Source organism: Herpailurus yagouaroundi, unplaced genomic scaffold, assembly GCF_014898765.1.
Source record: "Herpailurus yagouaroundi ecotype Mexico unplaced genomic scaffold, PumYag 182, whole genome shotgun sequence".
Lineage (NCBI taxonomy): Eukaryota > Metazoa > Chordata > Mammalia > Carnivora > Felidae > Herpailurus > Herpailurus yagouaroundi.
Window position 1 is genome coordinate 27773527 of NW_024412413.1, and position 25652 is coordinate 27799178.

Genomic DNA, 25652 nt, shown 5'->3' on the forward strand with positions numbered 1-25652 from the left:
GGTAAGTTCAACCTTTTAATGGTGATAGGGAGAGCTGTTTGCCAATATATTTCAAGAACTTTAGGGTTTTTCATATTCCTTAGCTCACTTTTAGTTGTTTATGCTAAGGGAATAATCATAGCTTTTAGGATGCTATTTACATTTCTGTTAATAAAATACGGAAAGTTTAGTAGCAATCTAAGAATCTAAAATAGGACATTTAGCTAATAAAAGGTCTGAATCAATAAAATGGGAATTTATTCAGTCAAATACAATATTTTAGAAAATAATGACACAATTTCATGATGCATTGTTATGTAAAAACAAAGGTTATAATAAAACCTTTGTATGGCTTACAAACCTGTAGTATGTAAAGTGAGGTTCTACTTCTATTTTAAAAGTGCAAATATAAACCACAACTTCTTTATCCATTTGTCAGTTGATGGACATGTAGGCTCTTTCCATAATTTGGCTATTGTTGAAAGTGCTACTATAAACATTGGGATACAAGTGCCCCTATGCATCAGCACTCCTGTATCCCTTGGGTAAATTCCTAGCAGCTTGGCAATGAGAAAGAATGAAATCTGGTCTTTTGTAGCAACGTAGATGGAACTGGAGAGTTTATGCTAAGTGAAATAAGTCAGGCAGAGAAAGACACATACCATATGTTTTCACTCATATGTGGATCCTGAAAAACTCAATAGAAGACCGGGGCGTGTGGGGGTGGGGGGAGGAGAAGGGGTGGGGAAAGTTACAGAGAAGGAAGGAGGCGAACCATAAGAGACTCTTAAATACTGAGAATAAACTGAGGGTTGATGGTGGGAGGGAGGGGAAAGGGGTGATGGGCATTGAGGAGGGCACCTGTTGGGATGAGCACTGGGTGTATGGAAACCAATTTGGCAGTAAAGTTCATATTAAAAAAAAAGAAATAATACCAATAGTAAATCAAGTAAAAACAAAAGTGTAAATTAAAAAATGGAAACATACAGAAAAGACTGAAAGGAAAGTTATCAAAACATTAATAGTGATTATCTGTGGGTGGTGGATTTACTAGTGATTTTAATTCTTTCAGTGCCTCTAGATATTACAAATGAACAAGTTTCATAGATGTAGTCACTGTAATAGTTTTTAAATTTTAAATAGTTTTTAAATAGTTTTTAAATGTTATTTTTAAAAATTGCATCTTTTTTTAAATATGAAATTTATTGTCAAATTGATTTCCATACAACACCCAGTGCTCATCCCAACATAAAAATAGCATCTTGAACATTGAAAACATTTAATTATAATATAAAAGTGTTATTTTATTATTAGTATATTTAATGTTCTATTGTGTCTTTTGAGTCCTAAAATAACTCTTTCTAGAAAAAGTTAAGTGGTGCTGCATATAAACTTAATATCTCATGCTATGTACAATTTCAGTTCAGGTCCTTTGTACTGGTAAAATAACCTCTGATAGTTCAAATCGTTTCTTAACCTTCAAATAGTTTCTTAAATAGAATTAAAGAGTTTTCAGCAGTACTTTGATCAAACATTTGGGAATACAAGAAAGAAAACCTTACCAAAGTTTTCAATTGTACTTTTCTATAGGAGTTAAATAAGATCACTACTCAGTTGGATCAAGTCACTGCAAAGTTACAGGATAAGCAAGAACATTGCAGTCAGTTGGAAAGTCATCTTAAAGAATATAAAGAGAAACACCTTTCTTTAGAACAAAAAACTGAAGAATTAGAAGGTCAAATTAAGGTTTGTATAAAAGATATTGAGTGTATTACTTATATTTTCTGCTACTGTAGTAATGGAAACTGATGACCTAGAAGGAATCAAAGGTTTTAAATTTGCAAACAAAGGTGAAGTTGTGTTATAGAATTTTAAATTACCTGGGATTTTTCTGGTCTTAATTTTGAATTCCATTCTTAATTTTAATTTCTTTATTAATGAGTGGCTTTTACAAATGACAGTTATACTGGTTCCTTTGTAATGTTTCAAAAAAAAACAACCAACCAGGGATTTACTCTGTAATTACAAGGAACTTACCATTTTGTTGTCGTTGTTGTTGTTGTTATGAAGCCTCTTCTGTTCCATCATTCCTATCTCCTTCCCTCCTTATTTCAGAATATATTTCACATATGACAGACCTCTTCACTTTTTAAATTTTACATTTATATCTTTTGGATTTTGTCTTTAGTTTAATAATAAGTTTATGCTGTGGTAAACTGCTTCTTAACTTCAATTCCAAGTGAAATTGTTGATGTACTAAAGAGATTAAATGAGTAGACCTATCAGACAAGGGTTTGACCTGAGTCCTTTGTCCTTGAAATGGGATCTACTATTGATTAAACAAAGATTTCTCAAATTACTATATTTATGTAAATTATACCTTCACAAACAGAACACTTCTGTAGAACTGTTGGATGTGTACATGTATATGTGTATATCCACACCAATATAACATGGAAGAATTACATTTTTAATTCTATTTATGAGTTTCTTTTTCTTTATGGCCAATGATGATAGTAATGACACATTACTTTTTGTAATAATTTGAAAAGAACAGAAAAACGATTTTACTGAAAAGTATCCAATGAGAATTCTTTTTGTGTATCTTTTACAAATAATTATTTAGAACCGAGAGTGTCTCGTGATAATCAGATCTTTAACATTTGGTAATTATTTTAGGGAGTATTCCATATGTTTTTTGTAATTATTTGTTACAAAATTTTACAGTTGCATCAAAATCTATTGTAAGAGTTGCGTAAGAGCTATAGATACCTAGTTGGTTTATAAAATATTTAGGGTGCAAAATTATTACAACTATGCAAGAAAATGCATTACTCCTATATATTCAAACTTTATATTTAACAGTTTGATTTTGCAAATTTTCAAAAATGCACACGGTTATATGTATATGTATGAGACAGAAACTACACTGTGAGGAGCAACAGTCTCGAAACCGAGAATTTAAAGGGGCAATATCAGGAATTCAGCTGTCTTTGTATTTAGCGGCAATAGGTACTAAGGAGAAGGGTGATATGACAACTCCATTTTAGTTTTGAATATTTACAATTACATCAGTGTTGTTTACTGGATATAAAGGATAATATATGTTAATGAGCCTATGTATGAACCTGTTACCTAGTTTTTTTGTACTTGACTTAATAACTTTTACCCTAGCAATAGACACAATTATTTTAAGTTTATTCTGTTATTTAGAGTTAATTTTAAAAAACAGAAACTTGGTGACTGCCTGTCATGTACAAAGCCTGCTGGTAGGTCCTCTGAAAGATTCCAAAATAAATAGTTCCTTTACTCAGTAGTGGCTTCAGAATGGAAAATGTGGGGGCGCCTGGGTGGTGCAGTCGGTTAAGCGTCTGACTTCAGCCAGGTCACGATCTCGCGGTCCGTGAGTTTGAGTCCTGCGTCAGGCTCTGGGCTGATGGCTCGGAGCCTGGAGCCTGTTTCCGAGTCTGTGTCTCCCTCTCTCTGCCCCTCCCCCGCTCATGCTCTGTGTCTCTCTGTCCCAAAAATAAATAGAAAACGTTGAAAAAAAAATTAAAAAAAAAGAATGGAAAATGTGTTTTTTGTTATAACATAAACATTTTATGGTTATTACTCTGTGTTATGTCAACACCAATTTGAGTATAAACAAAAATGTTATATTTAATAATAAATGGATAATTATTGACATTAAAATGGTTACTGTATTCTGTTTCTTTCATAGAAACTAGAAGCTGATACTCTTGAAGTTAAAGGAAACAAGGAGCAAGCTTTGCAGGATCTACAACTGCAAAGACAGCTGAATACAGATTTAGAGCTTAGAGCCACAGAATTGAGTAAACAACTTGAAGTGGAGAAAGAAATGTAAGCTAAACTACTTAAGGGAGAGCATTATAAACTAAGTGTTAAAATCTTCTGATTTCAGGTGTGCCTGGGAGGCTCAGTCAGTTAAGCGTGCCACTCTTGATTTCAGCTCAAGTCATGATGTCATGGTTTGTGGGATCAAGCCCTGTGTGAGGCTCTGCGTTGACAGAACCTGCTTGGGATTCTCTCTCTGCCCACCACCCCCATTGTGTGTGTGTGTGTGTGTGTGTGTGTGTGCGCGCGTGCGCGCTCCCATTTTCTCTTTCTCTCTCAAACATTTTAAACTCTTGGGATTTCAGTTTTGCTATCACAGTGCTTAAAGATTTATTAAATGTTTTTTCCTATTGGTTCTATAATCTGATGTTAATATTGAATGAAAAATAAAACCATCATAGTATGGTTAAATTTACCTTCACTAGAAAGGACTGAAAATTTGGGTCATCTCGTCTCTTTTCAACAGTAATATGGTATTCATTTATCTGGGTTAAAGCAATTGTTTTGAGTTGTTCACTGATTTGAATAAATTACTCTGAAATTAACAAATAGAGGAGTATGTATATATATCACCCAAGAGCAATCAGGCTTCTGCGTTGAGGGACTATACCAAGTAGGGAATGTATACTTTCTTACAAAAAATGACTTATTTTAGCTTTGTGGTATATCTTGGCAGATCGTATTTATGAACACAAGGGAAACACCAGAATCAGTGTACCTTTTAACAATTATTGAAGTAAAATTTACATACTGTTAAATGCACAGATCTTACATATAAAATTTTGAGTTTTAGTAAGCGTATACTCTGTGTAATAATATGCCCTCCCACCCACAACATTTTCATACCCATGGAGTTTCCTCGGGTGCCCTTCTAGTCAATACCTTGTAGAAAACCACAGTTCTGTTTTCAGCCTTCATAGATTAATGTTGTGTGTTTTTGAAATGAAATCATACAAGTATGTTCTTTTTTTTATGACTGGCTTTTTTTTTTTTTCTCAATGCACTATTTTTAGTTTTGTCTGTATAGTTGAATATTATTCCACTGAATGCATTACAGTTTGTTTATCTGTTTTCTGTTGGTGAGTATTTTTAGGTTGTTTGCAGTTTTTAGGTGTTATGAATAAAGATGCTATCCGTTCTTATACAAGTATTTTTGTGAAAGTACAGGGCTGTGGTGGAGTAGATGTATGTTTAACTGTATGAGAAATTACGAAACCTTTTCCCAAAATGGCTGTACCATTTTATACTTCTACTGGGAATGTTTCATTGCTTCATATCCTTGCCAGTATTTGGTGTTGTTGGTCCTTTAATTTTAGCTATTTATTGAATATGAAATGGGGTCTTATTGTGGGTTTAATTTGCGTTTCTTCACTGTGGAGTGTCTGTTAAATTATTTCACCTATTACAGAATTTTTCCCATTGGGTCTTTTTATTACTGATTTGTAGGAGTTCTTTATATATGCAAAGTTCTGATTCTTTGCCAGATAGCCAGTGAGTTAACCAAATAGATTATCAAGACTTTTCCTAACAGCTTTTTTTGTTTTGTTTCGTTTTTTATTTTTTGGTGATGTCTTTCAGTGAAAAGTTTTAAATTTTGCTTGAATTCAATTTGCCATTTATTTTTATTTTATGTTTAATGTTTTGTGTCATTTCGTAAAAAAACCTCTGCCTAACCCCAGGGTTTATGAAGAATTCTCTTATGTTTTCTTCTGGAAGTTTTACAGTTTTAGTTTTTACATTTAGGTCTAGGAACTTATGTTGAACTTATTTTTGTGAGAGGTCTGAGATGGAGTCCAGGATCACCTTTTTTTCCTGTACATCATTAAGTTGTTTTAGTACCATTTGTGGATAAAACTTTTTTCTTCCAGTGAGTGGCCTTTGGTGCCTTTGTGAAAAGCAGTTTACCTAATATATGTGAGTTTATTTGTGGGCTTTATTCTGTTTTATTGGTCTATGTGTCTATATGATATCCTGACATCAATACCGTCCTATTTTGATTTTTGTATCTTCTTGGTATAGGTATTGATATCAGGCTGTATCAGCCCTCCAACTTAATTCTTTTTCAAGGTTGTCTTGGTTAAGTTCATTGCTTTTTACATATAAATTTTAGTATTAACTTGTCCATTTCTACAAATAAAATTATTGGGTTTTGATTGGAATTTCAGTGAATCTCTAGTTCACTTTGGGAGAGAATTAATGTTTTAAGAATACTGAGTCTTCTAATCTGTGAACATAGTATATTTCTAATAATTATGTCTTTAATATCTCTGGTCAACATTTTGTTGTTTTTAAAATAGGGATCTTGTCGGGGCGCCTGGGTGGCGCAGTCGGTTAAGCGTCCGACTTCAGCCAGGTCACGATCTCGCGGTCCGTGAGTTCGAGCCCCGCGTTGGGCTCTGGGCTGATGGCTCAGAGCCTGGAGCCTGTTTCCGATTCTGTGTCTCCCTCTCTCTCTGCCCCTCGCCCGTTCATGCTCTGTCTCTCTCTGTCCCAAAAATAAATAAACGTTGAAAAAAAAAATTAAAAAAAAAAAAATAAATAAAATAGGGATCTTGAATATCTGTTGCTAAATTTAATCCTAGAAACTTTGTTTTTCAATTTTATTGCAAATGGAATTGTTTTTTAAATATAAATTTGTGATCACTTGTGGCTAGCATAAACATACAATTGAGTCTTATCTATTGACTAGCCTTGTTAAGTTTGCATTTTTGTTTTCTAGAGTTTTTAGAATTTTCCAAGTGGACAGTCTTGATATATGTGAATTAGCAACAGTTATCCTTTTTTTTTTTTTCTTCAGTATGTAGGTCTCTGATGTTTTTTCTTTTTTCTTGACTTACTGCTAGCCAACACCTCCAGTGAACATTTGAATGTAAAAAGATAGTAGATATCCTTGATAGGAAAGTAGATTCCTTTCCAGCCTTGAGCAGGAAACATGAAATACTTCATTATTAATTTTGAAATTAGCTGTAGGTTTTTTGTGGATTCCTTTATCAGATTGAGCACATTTCTGTATATGCTAGTTTTCTTAAATTTTTTTATTAACTTTTTTCTGCATCTATTGTCATGATTGTATGTTTTTTCTCCTGTATTCTGTTAATATGGTGAATTTTATAGATTGCTTTTTAAATATTAAATAACTTTGCTTTCCTGGGATAAATCCCACTTGATCATCCTGTATTATTCTTTTTATATATTACTCTATTTGACTTGATAATACTTTGTTTAAAATTTTCTTTGCATTCATGAGGACTACTGGTTTGCAGTGTTCTTTGGAATCATGGTTATGTTGGTCTTAAAAATAAATTGATAGTATTCCCTCTAACCCTCCTTTCATAAAGAGTTTGTATGTGACGAGTATTATTTATTTGTTAAATGTTTTATTGAGTTCACCAATGAACCAACTGGCCTGAAGTTCTCTCTGGGTTGCTTCTTAATTTGGAGTTCAATTTATTTAATAGATACAGGGCTATTATTGTTTTCTAACATTTTAGTTGAGTCAGTTTTGGTAATTTGTGTTTTTGAAGGAATACATCCATTTCATCTAAACTTCAAATTTATTGGTATAATGTTCATAGTATCATTATACTTTTTAAGGTCTGTAGGGTCTATAGTGATGTCTTATTATTCTTATAGCAGTAATTGGTATTCTCTTTTTCTTGATCAGTCTAATTTGGGGTTTGTCAATTTTCTAAAAGAATCTTATAATTTGATTTTGTCACTTTTGTGTTTAATTTATACCTCATCTTCTCTTTAGTAGTTTCTTCCTTAGATTTTGGGTTTAGTTTGCTCTTCTCTTTATAGTTTTTTAATGTGAAACCTTCCCTGTGAATGTTTACCTTTTGTAGTATCTGTTTCATTTTCTCAGTTCCTCACCCTCTTTGTATTTTGTCAATGCCAGATGTCAGGCTTCTGCAGATGGTAGTTACATGTCTTAGTCTAGTGAAATCAGTATAGTAGACAGTTTTTTAACAGATGGAGTAAATTACCTTGAGGAAGATTGTCTTTTTTCTATTTTGCACTAAGTGCTTAATGGGCTTATGAAAGCTCTGAGTATAAGGATGGATTAGTTTAGAAGATATTAGAATCTAAAATATTAATTTATGCATGAAATTTCAGATGTCCTTGGTGGCCGAGAGGGTATGTGCTTCCAGACATAACCTAAATAGTGATTAAAGCTGCAAAGATGAGCTATCTTTTGTTCACTACGAAGATAGAATTAATCTCTTAGCTTGTTCTTGATGTTGATGCTTGGATTGGGTCTTGCTACAAGATCTACAATGGACACAAAACTCACTAGAATTATGATGGGTAAAAACCAGTTCCACCCCATTCATCTGGATGTCTTATAGGAGGGCTTGTGACCAGTCACATTTCAGTACACTTTGCCTTTAAATGTTAAGTAGGCCACTGTGAGTTGACAGACTTGATCTGTAACAAGGGTATGAAGAGTTTTGACTCTCAGTCCTACAGATGGAAGCTGAGAGCCTGGGAAAGGTACCCTTCAGGAAAATGAAATAAAACCCATCAGACTGATGATAATTAAGTTGTTTGACACCTTCATGGTTTTGTCTTTGGAAGTGATGATGAAAGATTTCTTGTTTTCACATCTAGTAGAGTGGATCCTGATGCTTTGAATTTGAGAATGTAGAGGTACATAAGATACCTTAAATGGCATTCCTTCTCACACCAGTGCACAAGTATTTGGGGAGCACATCTGATTCTTCATATCACCCATTGAGTAGTTTGTCTTCTCTGGAACCCAGTCATCAGTCCATGAAGATCACCTCTGAGTTAGTTCTTATTCTCCTTCCCGAGGTCCCTATGGGCCCAGTGTTTCTTTCTATTTCTAATGGGTTCAGTGTAAATGTGCCCATTTCTAGTCTATGTTCTAATAATGTATGGTTCAGAACTCACTCAGAGACTCTATATCATTTTGAGGTAGGGAAACCTTTTAATATTAAAGGGTTTTTTTTTTTTTGCCTATATACTTTATGGAAATGTTTTTTATGTGGAGTCTTGCATTTCTACTGTACTACATAGGAAAAAAAGAGCCAAGGAAACACATCTGGGATTTGACTAAACCTTATCTCTGATCCCAGGGCTCAACCCAAAGAACAGGATAAAGTTTTCCCTTTCCCAAGGCCCACCTACACCTATGTATCTAATTCTCTTTCCAGCTCTCATCTTATGATGCATTTTCATTACTGTACAGTTAATATTTTTTCTAATCTCCTTTGAGATTTTTTTTTTTTTTTTGATGCATGGGGTTATTTAGAAGTATATTGGGTTAGTTAAAAGTATATTGTTTACTTTCCAAATATTTGGAGATTTTCTAGATAGCTTACACTTATTGACTTCTAATTTAATTCCATTGCGAACAGAGAACATACTCTATAAAATTCAGCTTTTCAAACTATCTTATTTATGACCCAGTGTATGGCTTATCTTGGTTAATTTTCCATGTGCACATATGTGTATTCTGTGTTAGATAAAGTGTTTTATAACTATCAATTAAATCAAGGTGGTTGATAATGTTTAAAAAAATTCTTTTCGTTTGAGTATAGTTGACAGACAATGTTACATTAGTTTAGGGTGCACAGTGTAGTGATTTAACATCTCTGTATGTTATGCTGTGTTCACCAAAATGGTAGCTACCATCTGTCACCAGACAACATTATTATAGTACCATTGGCTGTGTTCCCTATACTGTACTTTTGTTCCCTTGACTTACTCATTCCAAGTAAAGTTGTTTAACGTTCTGTATCTTTGCCATTTTTTTCCCTCTGGTTGTTCTGTCAATTTCTGAGAAGGGGTGTTAAAGTTTCCAACTATGATTGTGGATTTATTACTTTAGTACCCTTTTTAAAAATAAAGTTTTATAGTGACCATGAAAGCCTTTATTTCTGTTTTGCCTTCTTTGGTTTACATAATCTTATGATTTTATAATAATTATTTATGGGGAAGTTAAGTAGCGTAGTAATATAAATCAAGTCCTAATTTACGGTTGCTTGATAGGAATTATAACTGTATTAAAAAGGTAAAATAATATTAATGTAATGACTTTTCTGATTGTATTTAAATTTATTTATTTATTTATTTAATTTATTTATTTAGAGAGTGTGAACAGGAGTGGGATAAAGGGAGAGGGAGAAAGAGAATCTTAAGGAGGCTCCATGCCCAGCACGGAGCCTGATGTGGGCACGATCTCATGACCAACCATGAGATCATGACCTGAGCTGAAATCAACAGTCTGTCACTTAATCGACTGAGCCACCCAGGTGCCCCAGTGTAATGACTTCTGTTTATACCTTTGAAAATCGGTGAGGTGCAGTATCCTATGAATGCACCCAACTCCCATCTTTTCTAGCCACTTAGAAAGTAAAAAGTAAGTTTCTGGGACTAAAAGTTGAAAATTTTCAAAGTTAAATATTCTGGTATTGTATGAATACCCAACTCCACAAATATGTGGCTAGTACATCTTTTAACAACCTCTCTTTAGCATATTATTGAATTTATGCTGATTATAAAGCATCAGAAATAGTATGTATTCAAGAAATATTACTTTGCATCCAGTTTCATTTTCACTTTTAGAATTGTTTATCTTTAATGTGTTTTTCTTTTAGTGCATAATTTCACTGAATTTCGTTCATAATTTTGTTGATAATTTTATCAAAACAATAGAAGTTTTTAACTTTCTTGAAGCTATATTTTCATTTCCTTATTCTTACAGCTTTTTCATTCAGGTGTAGCAAATTTATGTTAAGGGACAAATGATAACAAGTTTCTTGAATAATCTGTTAGGCTCTAGGATTAAAGTAAATCTTTTTTCTCTGTGCTTGAGATGAAATTTGCCTTATTTTTTTCTGGGTTAATCATGTTTGAAGTTTAATACCTAAAAGACAGCATAATGTGTTGTATGTTTTCAAGGAATGAGGCAAAATTCTCTATATGCTTGGGGGCTAACAGTGAGTAGGTTCTTTAAGGTACACGAAAAACTTTTCTGGCTATTGTAGATTAGAGAGTGTGCTATATGTTAGAAGGTCTGCTATATGTACAGTTTGGGGGGGCATCTATTGCAATAGATAAGACTGGATTAAGTCAGGAGAATTGTTAGGTAGTCTTAGCTTTACCACTAACTTATTTGACTCAAAGAAAATCATCTCTGTTACATGATCAGATCACATTTAAGGTTTTTTCAGTTGTGTGGTTTTATGACATTAATTTATTTTTATTCTGAGCTACACAAGGAAGTTTCAAAACTCAATAATTATTAATTTTTCATGGCAAATTATGCATCATTTAAAAAGTTGTTTCTTAAATATCTAGAGTATCCAGTACAAAGTTGGAACTACAGAAAAAATCTGAAGCTCTTGAAAATATTAAGCAAATGCTTACCAAGCAAGAGGAAGAAAAAAAAATCCTTGAACAAGAAATTGAAAATTTAAGTCAAGATGCAAAGATGCAGCACAAGGAATTGAATAACAAAATTCAAACAGCAGCAGCAGAACTGCAAAAATCGAAGATGGAGAAAGAAACTCTAATGACAGAGCTTTCTGCGGCCAAAGAGAATTTATCAAAAGTTTCTGATTCTTTGAAGAACTCCAAAAGTGAATTTGAAAAGGAAAACCAGAAAGGAAAAGCTGCTATATTAGATTTGGTTAGTTTATGTTTACTTGGTTAGGTAGAAATGATTTTTATTTAAAACTTACTTTTGTTTCTGCTTAATTCACTGATGACTTTTTATCCTACATTTAAATAATTTTAATTCTTGCGAGGAAATGAACTGGGATTGCTTAACCTGAGAAAAAGATACTGGTGTTTGTGAGTATAATTTTCCAGAGGCCCAGGAAACTTTCAGTTGAATAAACAGTTTTTCTTTATTGCTGGTATGATGCTAGATTTGGGAGACTGCCTCCTGTTTGTCCTCAGAGAGATTTTCACAGAGAATATAGCTGCTGGTTCAGACATTATTCACTTGCCTAAAAGCCAGAAAAGGATCAGAAAGATCGTGACTTTTAATTCTGGCACTATAAACTTTCTACTTCTCAACTGAATATTCTAAAACTCTAGATAATACCATGCCTTGGAGATACCATAAAACACATTTAAACTATATGGAAAAAAAGTCACACAGTCTCAGGAAATTCTTAACGGGGAATGTATTCTCAGAAATACTTTAACCCAGAATAACAGAGTAGCAGCAAAGGTAAAATTCTTTTGTTCTCAATGTGAAGATCAGTGAAAGTGTTTAGTAGCACAAAAGATATATGGTATTAGTATGTTACTTTTATGTTTCTTTCTGTTTGGAGAAATCATCTCCTACATGTACATCTTCCCTCTTAAGTTATATGTGATTATTCCTTATTTATTCTTTTAAAGCTTTCTTTCACAAAAATTTCCTTTTTTCCATTTTCTTAAGGATTGTTATGCTTTTAAAATAGCATGACAAGTTAATTATAATTAATTATGTGATATAAAATGTGGATTCCAGAGAATTCCAGAGTATTCTGCTGTTGGTTGATGATAGAAGTTCTTAACCTTTTCCCGTCCCTCTACCTTTATTGCTGTAATATTTGCCAGTTTTGTAACTGAAATGGATGATTCTATCCCATTCTAAACCATCAGTGATTCTTGTTTATTTCTATGTGTGGATCTTACTAAGTGTATAAATCAGAGTTCTTAAACCTACTACAAGTATCTTCTGCATAATGTAGTTTTTTGTTTGTTTGTTTTAGGAAAAAACTTGCAAAGAATTAAAGCATCAGCTTCAAGTACAGACAGAAAATGCACTTAAGGAACAGAATGAACTGAAAAAGTCACTTGAAAAAGAGAAGCAAGTAAGATTTTCTGTAACATAAAATATGTAAAGAATAATAAGTTCTATATTTACAAAATATTTTCACACTGATACTTAAAGGAGGTTTATTTCTCTGAAACATAATGGCTCACAAAAAGATAGTATAAAATTGTCATTTGCGTTCTACCTACTACTAAAAAGATTTAAGCTAGTTCATAATAAAAGACCCAAAATAAAGGATTATAATTCATAAAGTTAATTGAATCAACTTACTATAGAGTTATATAATTAGATAACTTAGATTTGGGTACATTATTATGATTGAAAAAATATCTAGATAGGCTTTTAATAGAAATAACATTTTAAGGGCTCTTTATTTCATGGACATTTATATTTAATGGTATGTTAATTGTTGTATAACAACAGATTCTTTTATGGTTAATGCTTTTATTGCTGTCCATAAAAAACAAACCAGCAAATGAGTAAATAAATGGGTATAATATACAGTTGTTATTCTCTGAAGACCTACCTCTTGCGGTTAGAACCCAGGTATATAGTTTTTCTAGAGCTATGATTTGATAAAAGCAGCAAAACCTAGTCCTGAGAAATCTTTAATGTGATTGTAGTCTGGTTGTTGATGGAGAGAAGACACCTGTGTTTTAGATGCCAGCCTTTAAGTGGAAAAATTATGGTGACTTACTACCCGAGCTCTGAGTTCAGATTGTCCAGATTTATATCCTGCCTGTGCCATTTGCTCGTTATGCTGACTTGCCTTGCTTTAGGCACATTACTTAATTTCTCTGTGTTCCTGTTTCCTCAGCAGTAAAATGGGGCGAATAAGAGAATCTGTGCCAGAGGATTATTATAAGAGATAAATGGGTTAATATATTTCAAAGTCCGTAGAACACTTAACAAAATAAGCAAATAAAAGCTCAAATGTTAGCTGTCAGTTTCTCATTGGTTATCATATTATAATCATCATTATTGTTACACTACCCATCTTCTGTTTTGCACAAAAATATTTCCCTTTGTGTTGGAGATGAGCTGAAGCAACCATATGTAGCAGTGAAACTTTTCAAAATTAACTTTGAATATAGTCAAATGCTCAAATTAGGTTCATAATATGCATAAAACATGAAAACATGACTTTGACTGGAAGGGTGGGAGATCATAGTGGTTCACGCTGACCACAGAGGAACCTCAGTGTGACTTTTTATGATACCTAATTTTGAACAGAAATAGATCCTAGTAGACTGTAAAAACACAGTAATAGCACAATATGTCCCAGATCTCTAAATAAGGAAACTATTGAATGGTATAGTTTAGTGTCATCAGACAGATACTAAACATACTTGCGAAAAATGATTTTAGTTTTATCATAGTTCATATGGAGCTGTTCTTTTTGGTTAACCATGGCCATTAGACTAAGTTAGCATTTTGAGAATATTCTTGAAAGTCAGTAGACATTCCAGCAGTCTAAAGATTGATGTTGATATTCCTATTTCCTATGATACAAGGTAATAGCAGTTTCGTTCATTTACAAGCTCTATCCAAATATATATTTACAAGTTAGAAAGGAAGGTAAGATTAAACAAATATTGACGATTAATCCAGCATGTCATCCAATAGCAAATAGTGTCAGTTATGAAAGCTCCGTGAGGGCAGGGATTTTTTTTTTTTTTTTTTGGTTACTGTTGATCTCCTATGGCCGTCAGGGGAGTGGTGGTTTCTACCTGAGTAATGCTTAGTGTGTAGTAGGTACTAAATGTGTCTTCATGGAATGAATGCTAAACAGATTTTATTTTCTTTAGACTTCTCATCAGTTGAATTTGGAACTCAGTTCAATGCAGGGACAAGTGGCACAGGCCCAGAATACTTTAAAACAAAAGGAAAAAGAAGAACAGCAACTTCAGGGGAACATAAATGAGCTAAAGCAATTGACTGAACAGAAGAAAAAGCAAATTGAAGCACTCCAAGGAGAAATTAAAATTGCTGTTTCACAGAAGGTAGTAATATGATATGTGTTTACTTTCTATGGGAAGACAGTCTTTGCAGTTAAGATAATATAACACAGATGAGTTGCAACAGGGAAAAATTTACATGTGCTCACAATTTTTTAAAGTATTTTCTAATGTATAAAAGTGCTTTAATATGTAATTAAATAATATAAATCTGGATTTCCATTCACTATAACCACGTTTTTAGATAATGTTTATTTAAAATTCTAGTACTAATGATTTGATAGACATAAATAACAACATTTAATGAGATGGGAGTAATTTATATAACCTCTCTAGTGTATTAGAAAATTTTAAAGGAATTTAAAAATAAATTATCCTTACCAAGGGAAGATAAGAACAAAAACCACAAAATGGTATGCATTTAAAAAATTAAGGAATGTAGGTTTCATAGAGTTATAACTGTTTGATATTTTAAGTTACATCTGTAATGGTTTCCATTTCTAAACTATTCTAATTTTTTATTAAGTATCTATTTTTTTATTCTTAAGTATGTTTTAATACTTGTCCACACCAAGAGTTGACAAAGTTGTATTATACTTCATATTTGAACAAAAAGCTTTTCCCTACTGTTGGTATGTGCATATCATGGAAAAGAGAAAAGTGAAATCTCTATTATGTAGAACAAAGTATGTCATATCATTAAGAGTTGGCTATCATATTACTAGAGAAAATAAAATTAACCTTGCAAATAGGTAATTTATGTTGACCACTGTTTTTATAACCATTATTAATGCCACTTTACAAAAGAGTAATTTTCTAATAAACAAGAGTAGACAAATTTGCCTGTGCATTTTTGGTGTTACATATAATCCTAAGTCAGGATGTAATTATCACAGTACATATTTTGTTGTATGATTTGATGTCTTGAGGTCATTCTTTTCTCCCAAATCTGTTAACCTCATATTCAGGTATTCCCCAAATCTTCATTTTTATAGCATCATAACTTCATGAATTAGAAAAAAAAAAAAAAAAAAAAGCCCAACTATTTTGAACACATTTTCTCTTGAGTTATTCATTACAATATGATTTCTTTTAGATTTATGATTAATGTATGTGCCCATACTTTGTATGACTTTACTAATTGATGCCATAAGAATTATGAGATTTAAAGGAAATGTTTTTATTGATAGTTGTCTTAGTTTGGGTTGCTGTAACAAAAATACCATAGACTAGGTGGCTTAAACAGTAAATGTTTATTTCTCACAGTTCTATAGGCTGGGCAGTCCAATATAAAGACACTGGCATATCCAGTGATATGAAGACCCATTTCCTGGCTTGTAGGTAGATGCTTTTTGCTGTAGCCTCATAAGGCTGAAAGAGAGATTATCTCTCTTGTGTTTCTTCTTGTAAGGGTACTAATCCCATGTATGAGGGCTAATGACTTCCTAAAGGTCCTACCTCCAGGAGCACCTGGGGGCTCAGTCACTTAAGCATCCGCCTTTTGATTTCAGCTCAGGAAACCATGATCTCATGGTTCATAAGTCTGAGCACCACTTCTGGCTCTGCACTGACGGTGTGGAGCTTGCTTGGGATTCTCTCTCCCTTTGTCTGTCCCTCCCCCATCTGCATGTATGTGTACTCGTATGCGCACGCTCTCTCTCTGTCTCTCAAAACAAATAAACTTTAAAATATTTTTTTAAAAAAAGGTCCTATTTCCAAATATTATCACATTGTGGATCTAGGCTTCAACATGAACTTTTGGGGAGACACAAGCATTCAGCCATAGATATAGTTAATTTATGTTAGTGTATGGATGCTAAAATAAGGAGCACACTTTTTAAATTGGGGGGAATTTTGAATGGCTAGCCAGTCGCTATAAATTAGACTTTAAATTTAGAGTAACTAGGTGCCCCTGGGTGGCTTAGTCAGTTGAACATCTGACTCTTGATTTCAGCTCAGGTCATGATCTCACGATTCATGAGATCAAGCCCCATTTTGGGCTCTGCACTTTCAGTGCAGTGCTTGGGATTCTCTTTCCTTTCTCTCTACCCCTCCCCCCACTTCTTGTTCTTTTTCTCTCTCAAAATAAATAAAACTTAAAAAAATAAATTTAGACTAACTGGAGAATCACTGAAAGGCAAGTATGGTTTGGTTTTATTGAGAAGCAGTATAGCATGGAAAGGACATATGTTGTAGCTAGTCAGATCTGAGTTTAAGTTTCATGTGACACACCTTAGGGTTATGGTCACAGGGAAGTGGTTATCTTTCCGAGATACATGAAATAGAATCATAGAGTTGTTGTAAAGATTGAGAAAATGTATTTAAAATGCCTGCTACTGTGCCCAGTGCAGTACAGAAGCAAAGTGGTTCCTGGCTATTAAATGGAAATATAGCAAACTGTGATCTAAGTGTGTCAGTGTGCATGGTCGACTATGCAGCGATGGTCTGTGACAGTTAATCACTGGCCCACAGTGAAATAGGAAAAACAAAGATAATGTTTAAATGGGTATAAATATGTGTGTGTGTACACTTACATAATGCGAGGCTACACACACACGCGCGCGCGCGCACACACACACACACACACACACACACTTTGGAAATGATTGTTTGAGAGCCAAAGATCAAGAATTCTGCAAGTAGGTTATAAGTCATTGGCCCCTGCACCAACTTTATTTGGAATCTGTTATGGGAATTCAGAATGAATAAGATATGGCCCCCAACTCTCAACCAGTTTGTAATTTAATGAGGAAGTAGATATGTAAAGAGAAAAAAAAAAACCCTAATGTATAAAGGAGAATGAAACCAGAACTTAAACAGAAATAGAAAAATTAGAACTTAATGGAAATTTTGACTGGCTTTCTAAGGAACTAGCATTTGCACTGGGCCTTTGAAGATGATTATAATTGTGAAAGGCTAAACAAGAGGAATTTAGATATTTCAAGGAGATAAAACAATATTAGCAAAGTTTGCAAGACTTAGAAAATGTTGTTTTAGAAGGTTAGCTGTTGGAGTACATGATAAGTGAAGAAGCGAGGGGAGAATAAGGCGAATAAGGGAGAATAAGAATCAGGTGAAGTCAGATCACAGTAGATGTTGTATAGTTTTTTCCATTTTACAAGTTTAATATTGGAATATTAAAGACTTTGAAGAAGGGAGGAGTGTGATCAGACCTGTTTTAGAGCAAAAACTGGTCGGTTTGTGAAGGATGAATTGTAAATGACTGACCCTCCTGTATCCTTCTTTGGAAGTTTGGGTGTATGTCTGTTAAAGCAATTATCAAACTGCTGCATTGGTCTGGTTTTGTTTTTGTTTTAAATTGACTTCTCTACTAATAGATTTGAGTTTCTCAAAGTCAGAGAACTGTGTGTTTTGACAAATAAGCCATTGATAATTTTTTTTAAATGAATGAATCAGCCTGTCAGAGTAAAGATAATGAAGGCCCAAGTATGAACCCAAAGGGCTTTTATGGTCATTACTGAGACTTTGCAGAGGGCTTAGTTGAGAGCCATGAAGGTGACGAAAGGGAAAGAAAACTAGATTTGTGGGGAGGAAAAAAAAAAAAAGAAAAAATAGTATTCTATGAAAGAAAATATATAAGTGCAGTATAGTCTTCAAGATGAAGAAAGGCGTACAGGAGTTCTTCATCATGAAGAATCTAAATTGGAGGGAATGAAAAGGAGGTGACATGGGGTGTTCTGAGATAACATACAGGGAGATCAAACCCCCTTTCCTCCATCGGCAGTTAGCACACCTCCTGTCAGCCTACCTCCTAACTCTCTTGAATCCATTCCCTTTTCTCATTTCCCACTGTCACAGTCTTAGTCCAGGCCATTTTGTTCTCTTAACCAGGCTATTATAAGAGCTTCTTAAGAGTCATTCCAGGCTTTTCCACCTCCAGTCTATTTGCCATTCATTCCCTTAAGAAATATTACTAGGCACCTATATTATGCCACGGCACAGTTTCAGGTTCTGGAGATATAGTCATGAACAGATAAGGGACCTGTTCTTGTGGGGCTTACACTTTCCTGGGAAAGAAACTAAACAGGGTGATGGGAAAGACAGTGATGGGACTGAGTCCTGCTAAATGTTGGGTGACCAAAGAAGCTTCGCTGAAGAAATTTGAGCTTGAAAGGCAAGAGCTGTCCATACAAAGGTCCAAGGGGACAACTAGTGCAAAGACCTTAAACTATGACAAACTTGGTATTTTCTAAAAACGGAAGACCAATGTAGGTTAAGTGTGGTGGGAAAGAGGAAGAGTAATATGAAATGAGCTCAGAGAAGTAAATAAGGGCCAAAGCATATGCATGAAGATTTATAGATTAGAAGGTAACAGAGAATAATATACTTTGTTCTAAGGATAATTAGAATCGATTGGAGAATTTTGAGCAGAAAATGGTGCAGTCTAACTACAGAGAGATAAAGGAGCAAGCAGAGAAGACATTGAAAAATGGTTGCAATAGTCCAGACAGTACATGATGATAGAATGAATTAAAGTGTTAGAAGTGGATGATTTGAAAATCTATTTTGGAAGTTTGGGTCATCAGGACTTGCGGATAGATTAGATGATGAGAGGTGATGGAAAGAGGAATCAAGAATAACTCTACAGGGGCATCTGGGTGGCTCAGTCGGTTGGGCGGCCGACTTTGGCCCAGGTCATGATCTCTCGGCCTGTAGGTTCGAGCCCGCATCGGGCTCTGTGCTGACAGCTCAGAGCCTGGAGCCTGCTTCAGATTCTGTGTTTCCCTCGCTCTCTGCCCCTCCCCCACTCACACTCTGTCTCTCTTTTTCTCCCTCTCAAAAATAAATCAACCTTAAAAAAAAAAAAGAACTCTACATTTGTGGCTTGTGCAAGTGGATAGATGACCATATTTACTGGAGGAAAGAAACTTTTTGATGAGCAGCCTTGCTGTCAGGAATCAAGAGTTCTGCTTGAGATAGATCTCTGTCAGTCACTGAGGTGGAGAGGTCAGGGAAGTACTCAGTTATAATGAGCCCAGAGTTCAGGCAGAGAGATCGGGGCTAGAGACACAAATTCTGGAGTCAGTTGTCAATAAATGATATTTAAAGCCATAGTTGAGTATAGTTGAGATCTTCTAGAGAGAGAGAGACTGTATATGGAATAAACGGTCAGAACCCTGGCATCCTACAATATTGAGAGGTTAAACAGAAGAAGAGGAGCTAGTAAAAAAATTTAAGAAGGAATGACCAATGAGATAGGTGCCCTGGAAACCAGGTTGAAGAATGTTTCTAGGAGGGAACATCATCAACTGTTTCAAGTACTGCTGGGAGGTGAAGTCAGCTGTGGACAAGGACATGAATAGTGGGTTTTGGAACAAGGGAGTCACTGGTCATTTAAACAGAAGTTGCATTGAGGTAGTGTATTTATTTTAAAAGCCAGTGCTTATTTTCATACTCTGCACACATATATTTTAATTATGTCATAATTTGTGTATATCTTCTGAGTCTTCGTAAAGACTAAAGACAAGTTTAGCATTTAGAGGAGTCAGATCTTTGCAAGATTTCTTTTTCTGCCTTGTTGTTAATAAACACGATCTTGTAGAAATGTCCTAAGTTATTCTAGAATTTCAGGGAGTAGAAATGATGAACGCAGTAATGACTTTTTTATTTCTTTCCTATAGAAATTTCCCTTAGTTCTACCTTAAATTATATCATCTTCTAAAGCATCTAGCACTGTATCTTCCTTCAGAATGTGGTTGTTACTCTCAGTTTCCTGAGACATTGATACTTGGGACTATCCAGTGAAATGCTTTTTTCTGTATGTAATGCTTTTTCATTTTTTGGTTTTTAAATTGGGACTTGTTGGATTTTGTATTTTGTAAATCTCTTAAGTTTTTTAGGGCATAAATACAGTTTAATTTGTTCTCAGGGATCTTCTTGTGTGGATTTCATTTTGTATTTGTAACTGGTTTGTGATATGCATACTGTTCTAAATAACTATTGTGTGTTCCAGACAGAGCTTGAGAATAAATTACAGCAGCAGTCAACACAAGCAGCCCAGGAACTTGCAGCAGAGAAAGAGAAAATGTCAGTGTTACAAAATACCTATGAAAAAAGTCAGGAAAATCTAAAACAGCTTCAATCTGATTTCTATGGGAAGGAATCTGAACTTCTTGCCACAAGGCAAGATCTTAAGGTATAGTAAAATATATCATAAAAATATTAGGAAGTTGTTTATAGGCATTCATTAAATGGTTGATTTGAGACCAGATAGACAAGGTAATGTTAGTATTTGTGGAATATCATGCTTGTTTTCTATCAAATTATTATTTTTGGAGTAATATGCTTTTTAATAATGAAATTGTTTTATATTATAACAAAATATGATATATGTTAAATATGGGCATTTAAAAATAACATCCATAACAGTAAAATTATTTGGAAATATACTAATTGCTACATTATTAGCTTGTCTAAAGCTGTCTTCTTATAAATGTAAAAAAGATAACTTTGACTTTAGTTTTTATGTTGGTCAGCTTCCCAAGACTACCAGAATGCTTAATGATTAAAATTAGGAGATTATAGCTCAAAGTGAACTTAACCTTAATCTAATTATCTAAACACTTTTGGGATGAGTACTGGGTGTTGTATGGAAACCAATTTGACAATAAATTTCATATATTAAAAAAAATAATAATTATCTAAACATATATTGTTTGTTCTTGACATCTATTTGACTAATGTATCATGTTTATTAAAATGAAGAATATGGAGGGGCGCCTGGGTGGCACAGTCGGTTAAGCGTCCGACTTCAGCCAGGTCACGATCTCGCGGTCCGTGAGTTCGAGCCCCGCATCAGGCTCTGGGCTGATGGCTCAGAGCCTGGAGCCTGTTTTCGATTCTGTGTCTCCCTCTCTCTCTGCCCCTCCCCCGTTCATGCTCTGTCTCTCTCTGTCCCAAAAATAAATAAACGTTGAAAAAAAAATTTTTAAATAAAAAAAAAATGAAGAATATGGAAAAAAGATAAATAATTTTTATGCAGTGTTATTAAAGTATGATTTCCCTAAGATAAATGGAACGTTTGTGTTCTTTCCCACAAGATTCAGCTAGTTCTTATTTTTTCTTTTCTTTTATTTCTTTCTTTCTTTTTTTTGTCATCATGAAATGTTATGCTTTTTGTTTCTTTCCTTTCTGGTTTCTTTTAATTTGTTAATTTAAAGTACATTATTGAAGAATTTTGTTGAAAATCACAGGATATTTTTAGACAACATAAATATACTGTGTCTCTATTTTATCATAGGCTGTTATAAGGAAGGCTTTCTGAAGGAGGTGGGACTTGAACAGGTGCTCAAGGATATATAGAATTTGAATATATTCAAATATATATTCCTTCCTGAGGAAGGTCATTTCACTCAGGGGCACATTTGAGAAAAGGTACTGCAGGGAATGAACAAAAGCAGGAGACAGTTACCAGTTGCTAGCATGCTGGTTTGTGTTTGGAGGATAAATTGTGAGGTTTCTTAGATGCGGAGCAAAGATGATTGGAGTTTATATTTGGGGGTGGAGAGGGGGCGAAGAGTCTAAGCAGAGGAATAAAATGAAGAAGACAGTACTTTGGACAACTTAACCAGGAAGAGGTTTATAGATAGCTTGGATTGGACCCGAGGAAACAAGACGTAGGAAGATTAGTGAAGAGGCTGTCTCCCTTCCTCCACAAGTTCCATTAATCAAGGTGTGAATTGACTAGAACTGGGCTTAAAGTTCAGGAGGATGGAGCAGAAGAGATTAATGAGAGAGACAGGATGAAACAGGAGGGCTGGATGCAGACAGGCTGCAAGGGCACTGAGGGAACTAGGGGTGACTAATGATTTGACAAAGAAATAGGAAACTTGGGTCAAAAAATTTTCATGGTGCCCAGTTGTTGTAAGAAAAAAAATACCACCTGACATTTAGAAAATGTCTTATTTGCTATGCTCCCTTAGTAGCTTTAAATTCTTTTTCTTTTTTTCTTTCTTTCTTTTTTTTTTTTTTCCCCCTTTAGAACACTATTAAAAGTCAGGGAAGGTCTGTGGAAGAGTTTGGGCTTTATTGTAAAAGCAGTAGGGAACCACAGAAAAGATTTGCTCAGATCTGTAGGTTGGGCCAGTGACTGGCTGAGAGTAAGGAGTGGATCATGGAGCAACAGGGCTGAGTGTAGAGACCAGAGAGGAGACGGCACTTGGTCCGGGTGCACACGACGGCGGTGTGGGCAGTAACAGTAAGGATGGGGAATATGGATGGATTAGAAGGGTGTTTAGCTGATCAAGGAGATGAAACTTAATGATTGATTGTACAAGTCCTATAGAAATCACACTTTTTTTTCATACAGATATATTATTTACCCAAGAGCATTACATGGTGACAGGACTTAGATCTTTGATCAATATTCTTTCATTAAGCCAACAATGGTTTTTATTATGCTTGAAAGCTGTGTTGTATACTAATAATTTTATACATGAAAACAAAGGCATGGAGAAAAAAAGAGAAGGGCAGAGAGTCAAGCCTGCTGAGGAGTTTTCCAATTGTTAAGAGGCATGGCTAGGTCCTCTATTCCAAAGCCTCCTTTTGCAGACAAGACTGAGTGAGGCCTGGTGTGGTTTGTGACAGACCCAGAATTGCACACTAACAGAACCATGATTAGACCTCAGTTCTTGTGATTCACAGCCCTTTACTCTTTTATCATCACTAGGATTTTTAAATATGAAATAGAATATTGCTAAATTCTATTATTAATGTTTCCAAAATGAGAAGTATCTGAACTACTTAGGAAGCTAAAAAAAAAAAAAAAAAAAAAAAAAAAAATGAAGAAGTAAATTCCTCAAGAACTTGAAATGATATTTATGGACCAGAATAAGAGATGGTTATCAGCCATTATTTTTCTTTTGCTTCAGTGATGAATGATCTTGTTGCCTGTGACAGAGAAGGGGAGAGGTTGAGAACTTTGTAGCATGACACCTACCTAAGTCAAGGCTGCCATCTGTGGGCTGACATTGTACATCTAGATACCAGTAGAATGGAAAACAGGCTGGTCTGATCCATGCTTTTAGCCCCATCTGCTGGATTATTTATGAAATACTTACGTTTGTTGACTATATTTCAAAACGGCTGTGCTGTGTGCTATTCTTTGCTGTCGAAGAAAGGTAGAAGTGGAATGTAACTGTACATTTTGCACCCTGAGTAAAGTGAAAATTCTAGGATAACAAGTTTAGAATTAAATACAAATCTTTATACTATTCCTTATATCATTTAATCAGACATCAAGAAAATAATAAACATTTTAAAAGTTTATTTTGAAAGAAGAGTAAAATTGTGGAGCAGACAAAAAACAATAGCTACCAGAAAACACTGCAGAAATTTCTTGTTTAGCTACACTGCTGTAATTTGATTGTGGTATTCAGGGTCAAGATTGGTAGTTGATCTACTCAGGGATTTGCTTGTTCCAGTGGGAGTCAATGGGTTAAAGATAGGCCCACAAAACTGTTGAATGGGAGAGGGGAGTTCCCCAAAGGAAGATACGCTGAGTAGGTGAAAATAAAATGGCCTATAACAAGAAAGACAAAAGGAATATTTAAAATACATGGCAGTGTACCACTGAATGGCATTGACAAATATTCAGAGACAAGAGCAGTATGTCAGCATAGCCCAGATTTTGAGCTTGACTTTAAAGATTTAGTCATTGGGTCTTGGGAGTTTCAAATTTTATTGAGTATTATTTAAACCATGGGCAGTTTGGAATTCTTGTGGGCAGAGATTGGGGGAGCTGTTAATTTCAGGCTCTAGCAAGCCTTGGTATTAGATCAGGACCTCTGTTACCTGATAATAATTCCTATAGACCGTATGGGCTAGGGTTTGTCAAATTTTATTATCTTTATTTGAAATCACTCTCACCCTTTGTGATGCTTATGTCAGTTCCCACATGTACCATGGAGCCTTACATAAACACATTTCAGGGAAAGTTCTCACACTCACTGTTTTTCTGTGCGTTTGGCATTATAGCAAGTGCTCTTCTGCTACGTACAGCTTCCATTTTATGTGGTGGTTCTGTTTTTCGGGCTACATAGCCAGCTTCTTTAAGTTAAGGACTATCTTTTACCTTACCAGTATACTCAGTTAATGGCTAACAGCTTGGTTAGTAAAGGACTAGATGACTTTAGGATTCTTTAAAAAGAAGCCTTGGGATTTTTAGTGTTCTCTAGAAGCCACTGGAAATCAAACTTCATTGATATCAGAAAGACTTCAGAACTGGGTTTATTTGTAAGGAATAAACTGTCTCTTTAGGGAACCTTGAGAAACCCCTTAAATACAGTCTTCATTTAAAAAGTATTTGTTTATTTCTTTTCCATTGGATGCTTACTATAGTCAAGCCTAGCCAGCAGTGATCCTTCCCAAATTAGATCTTCTCCCTCCTTTTCAAAGGAACTGTATCTCCAGAATAAGATTAACTTCTTCCAAATGGTAGAAGAGCATCGTGGAGTTCATTGCCTTCCCTTCTGATTCTTTGCAGTTGCAGCTGAGAGTGGCAAGGTCCCTGCCAGTTTCCACTACTCACCTGTTACCATATCTACCCCAGTCTGAAATCTAAGGGGCCACAAAGCTTGCCCTTTTCAAATAAGCTTTGGCTTCTCAAAATGTCTGGGCTTTAGAACAGTCAGTAACTGTGGGCATTGTTAACTGACAACACTGTTTCTGCCACATCGATGGGAAGTGAAGAGGATGGGGCGATGGCCTTCTCAGAAACAGAACCCCATGTATCTGGTTGACTTTCTTCTTTTGGTTCACTTGATCAGGTTTGCGGATGTGAAATATAGTTGTTGGTTTTTGTTTTTTGTTTTTTTTCCCAAGACAAAAACTATTTATTGAGGATTTCAGCATGTCAAGGGACATATATGTATATATTTTCATATATTACAAGTGTGTTCGATATGATCCCTTTTTATTTGATATTCCTTAATATCACTTAGCTAGTAGTACTTACTCTTTCTAGAGGTTTTGGAATTGCTTCAGTTTTATTAAATATCTTACACTAAAATGTTTTTCGTAGGCAAGAGAGTTAATGGTCT

The 25652-nt window shown here is 34.6% G+C and overlaps 1 protein-coding gene across 5 annotated transcripts in view; it reads left to right on the forward strand.

Moving 5' to 3' along the window:
* Positions 1-25652, forward strand: part of EEA1 (early endosome antigen 1) — a 115797-nt gene that overhangs the window by 79793 nt on the left and 10352 nt on the right. For all 5 annotated transcript variants that reach the window (XM_040491242.1, XM_040491243.1, XM_040491244.1 and 2 more), the window contains 6 exons: positions 1570-1725; positions 3701-3840; positions 11161-11491; positions 12570-12671; positions 14443-14637; positions 20567-20749. In XM_040491242.1, coding sequence (XP_040347176.1) covers positions 1570-1725; positions 3701-3840; positions 11161-11491; positions 12570-12671; positions 14443-14637; positions 20567-20749 — 1107 coding nt within the window. The remainder of the gene's footprint in view (positions 1-1569; positions 1726-3700; positions 3841-11160; positions 11492-12569; positions 12672-14442; positions 14638-20566; positions 20750-25652) is intronic.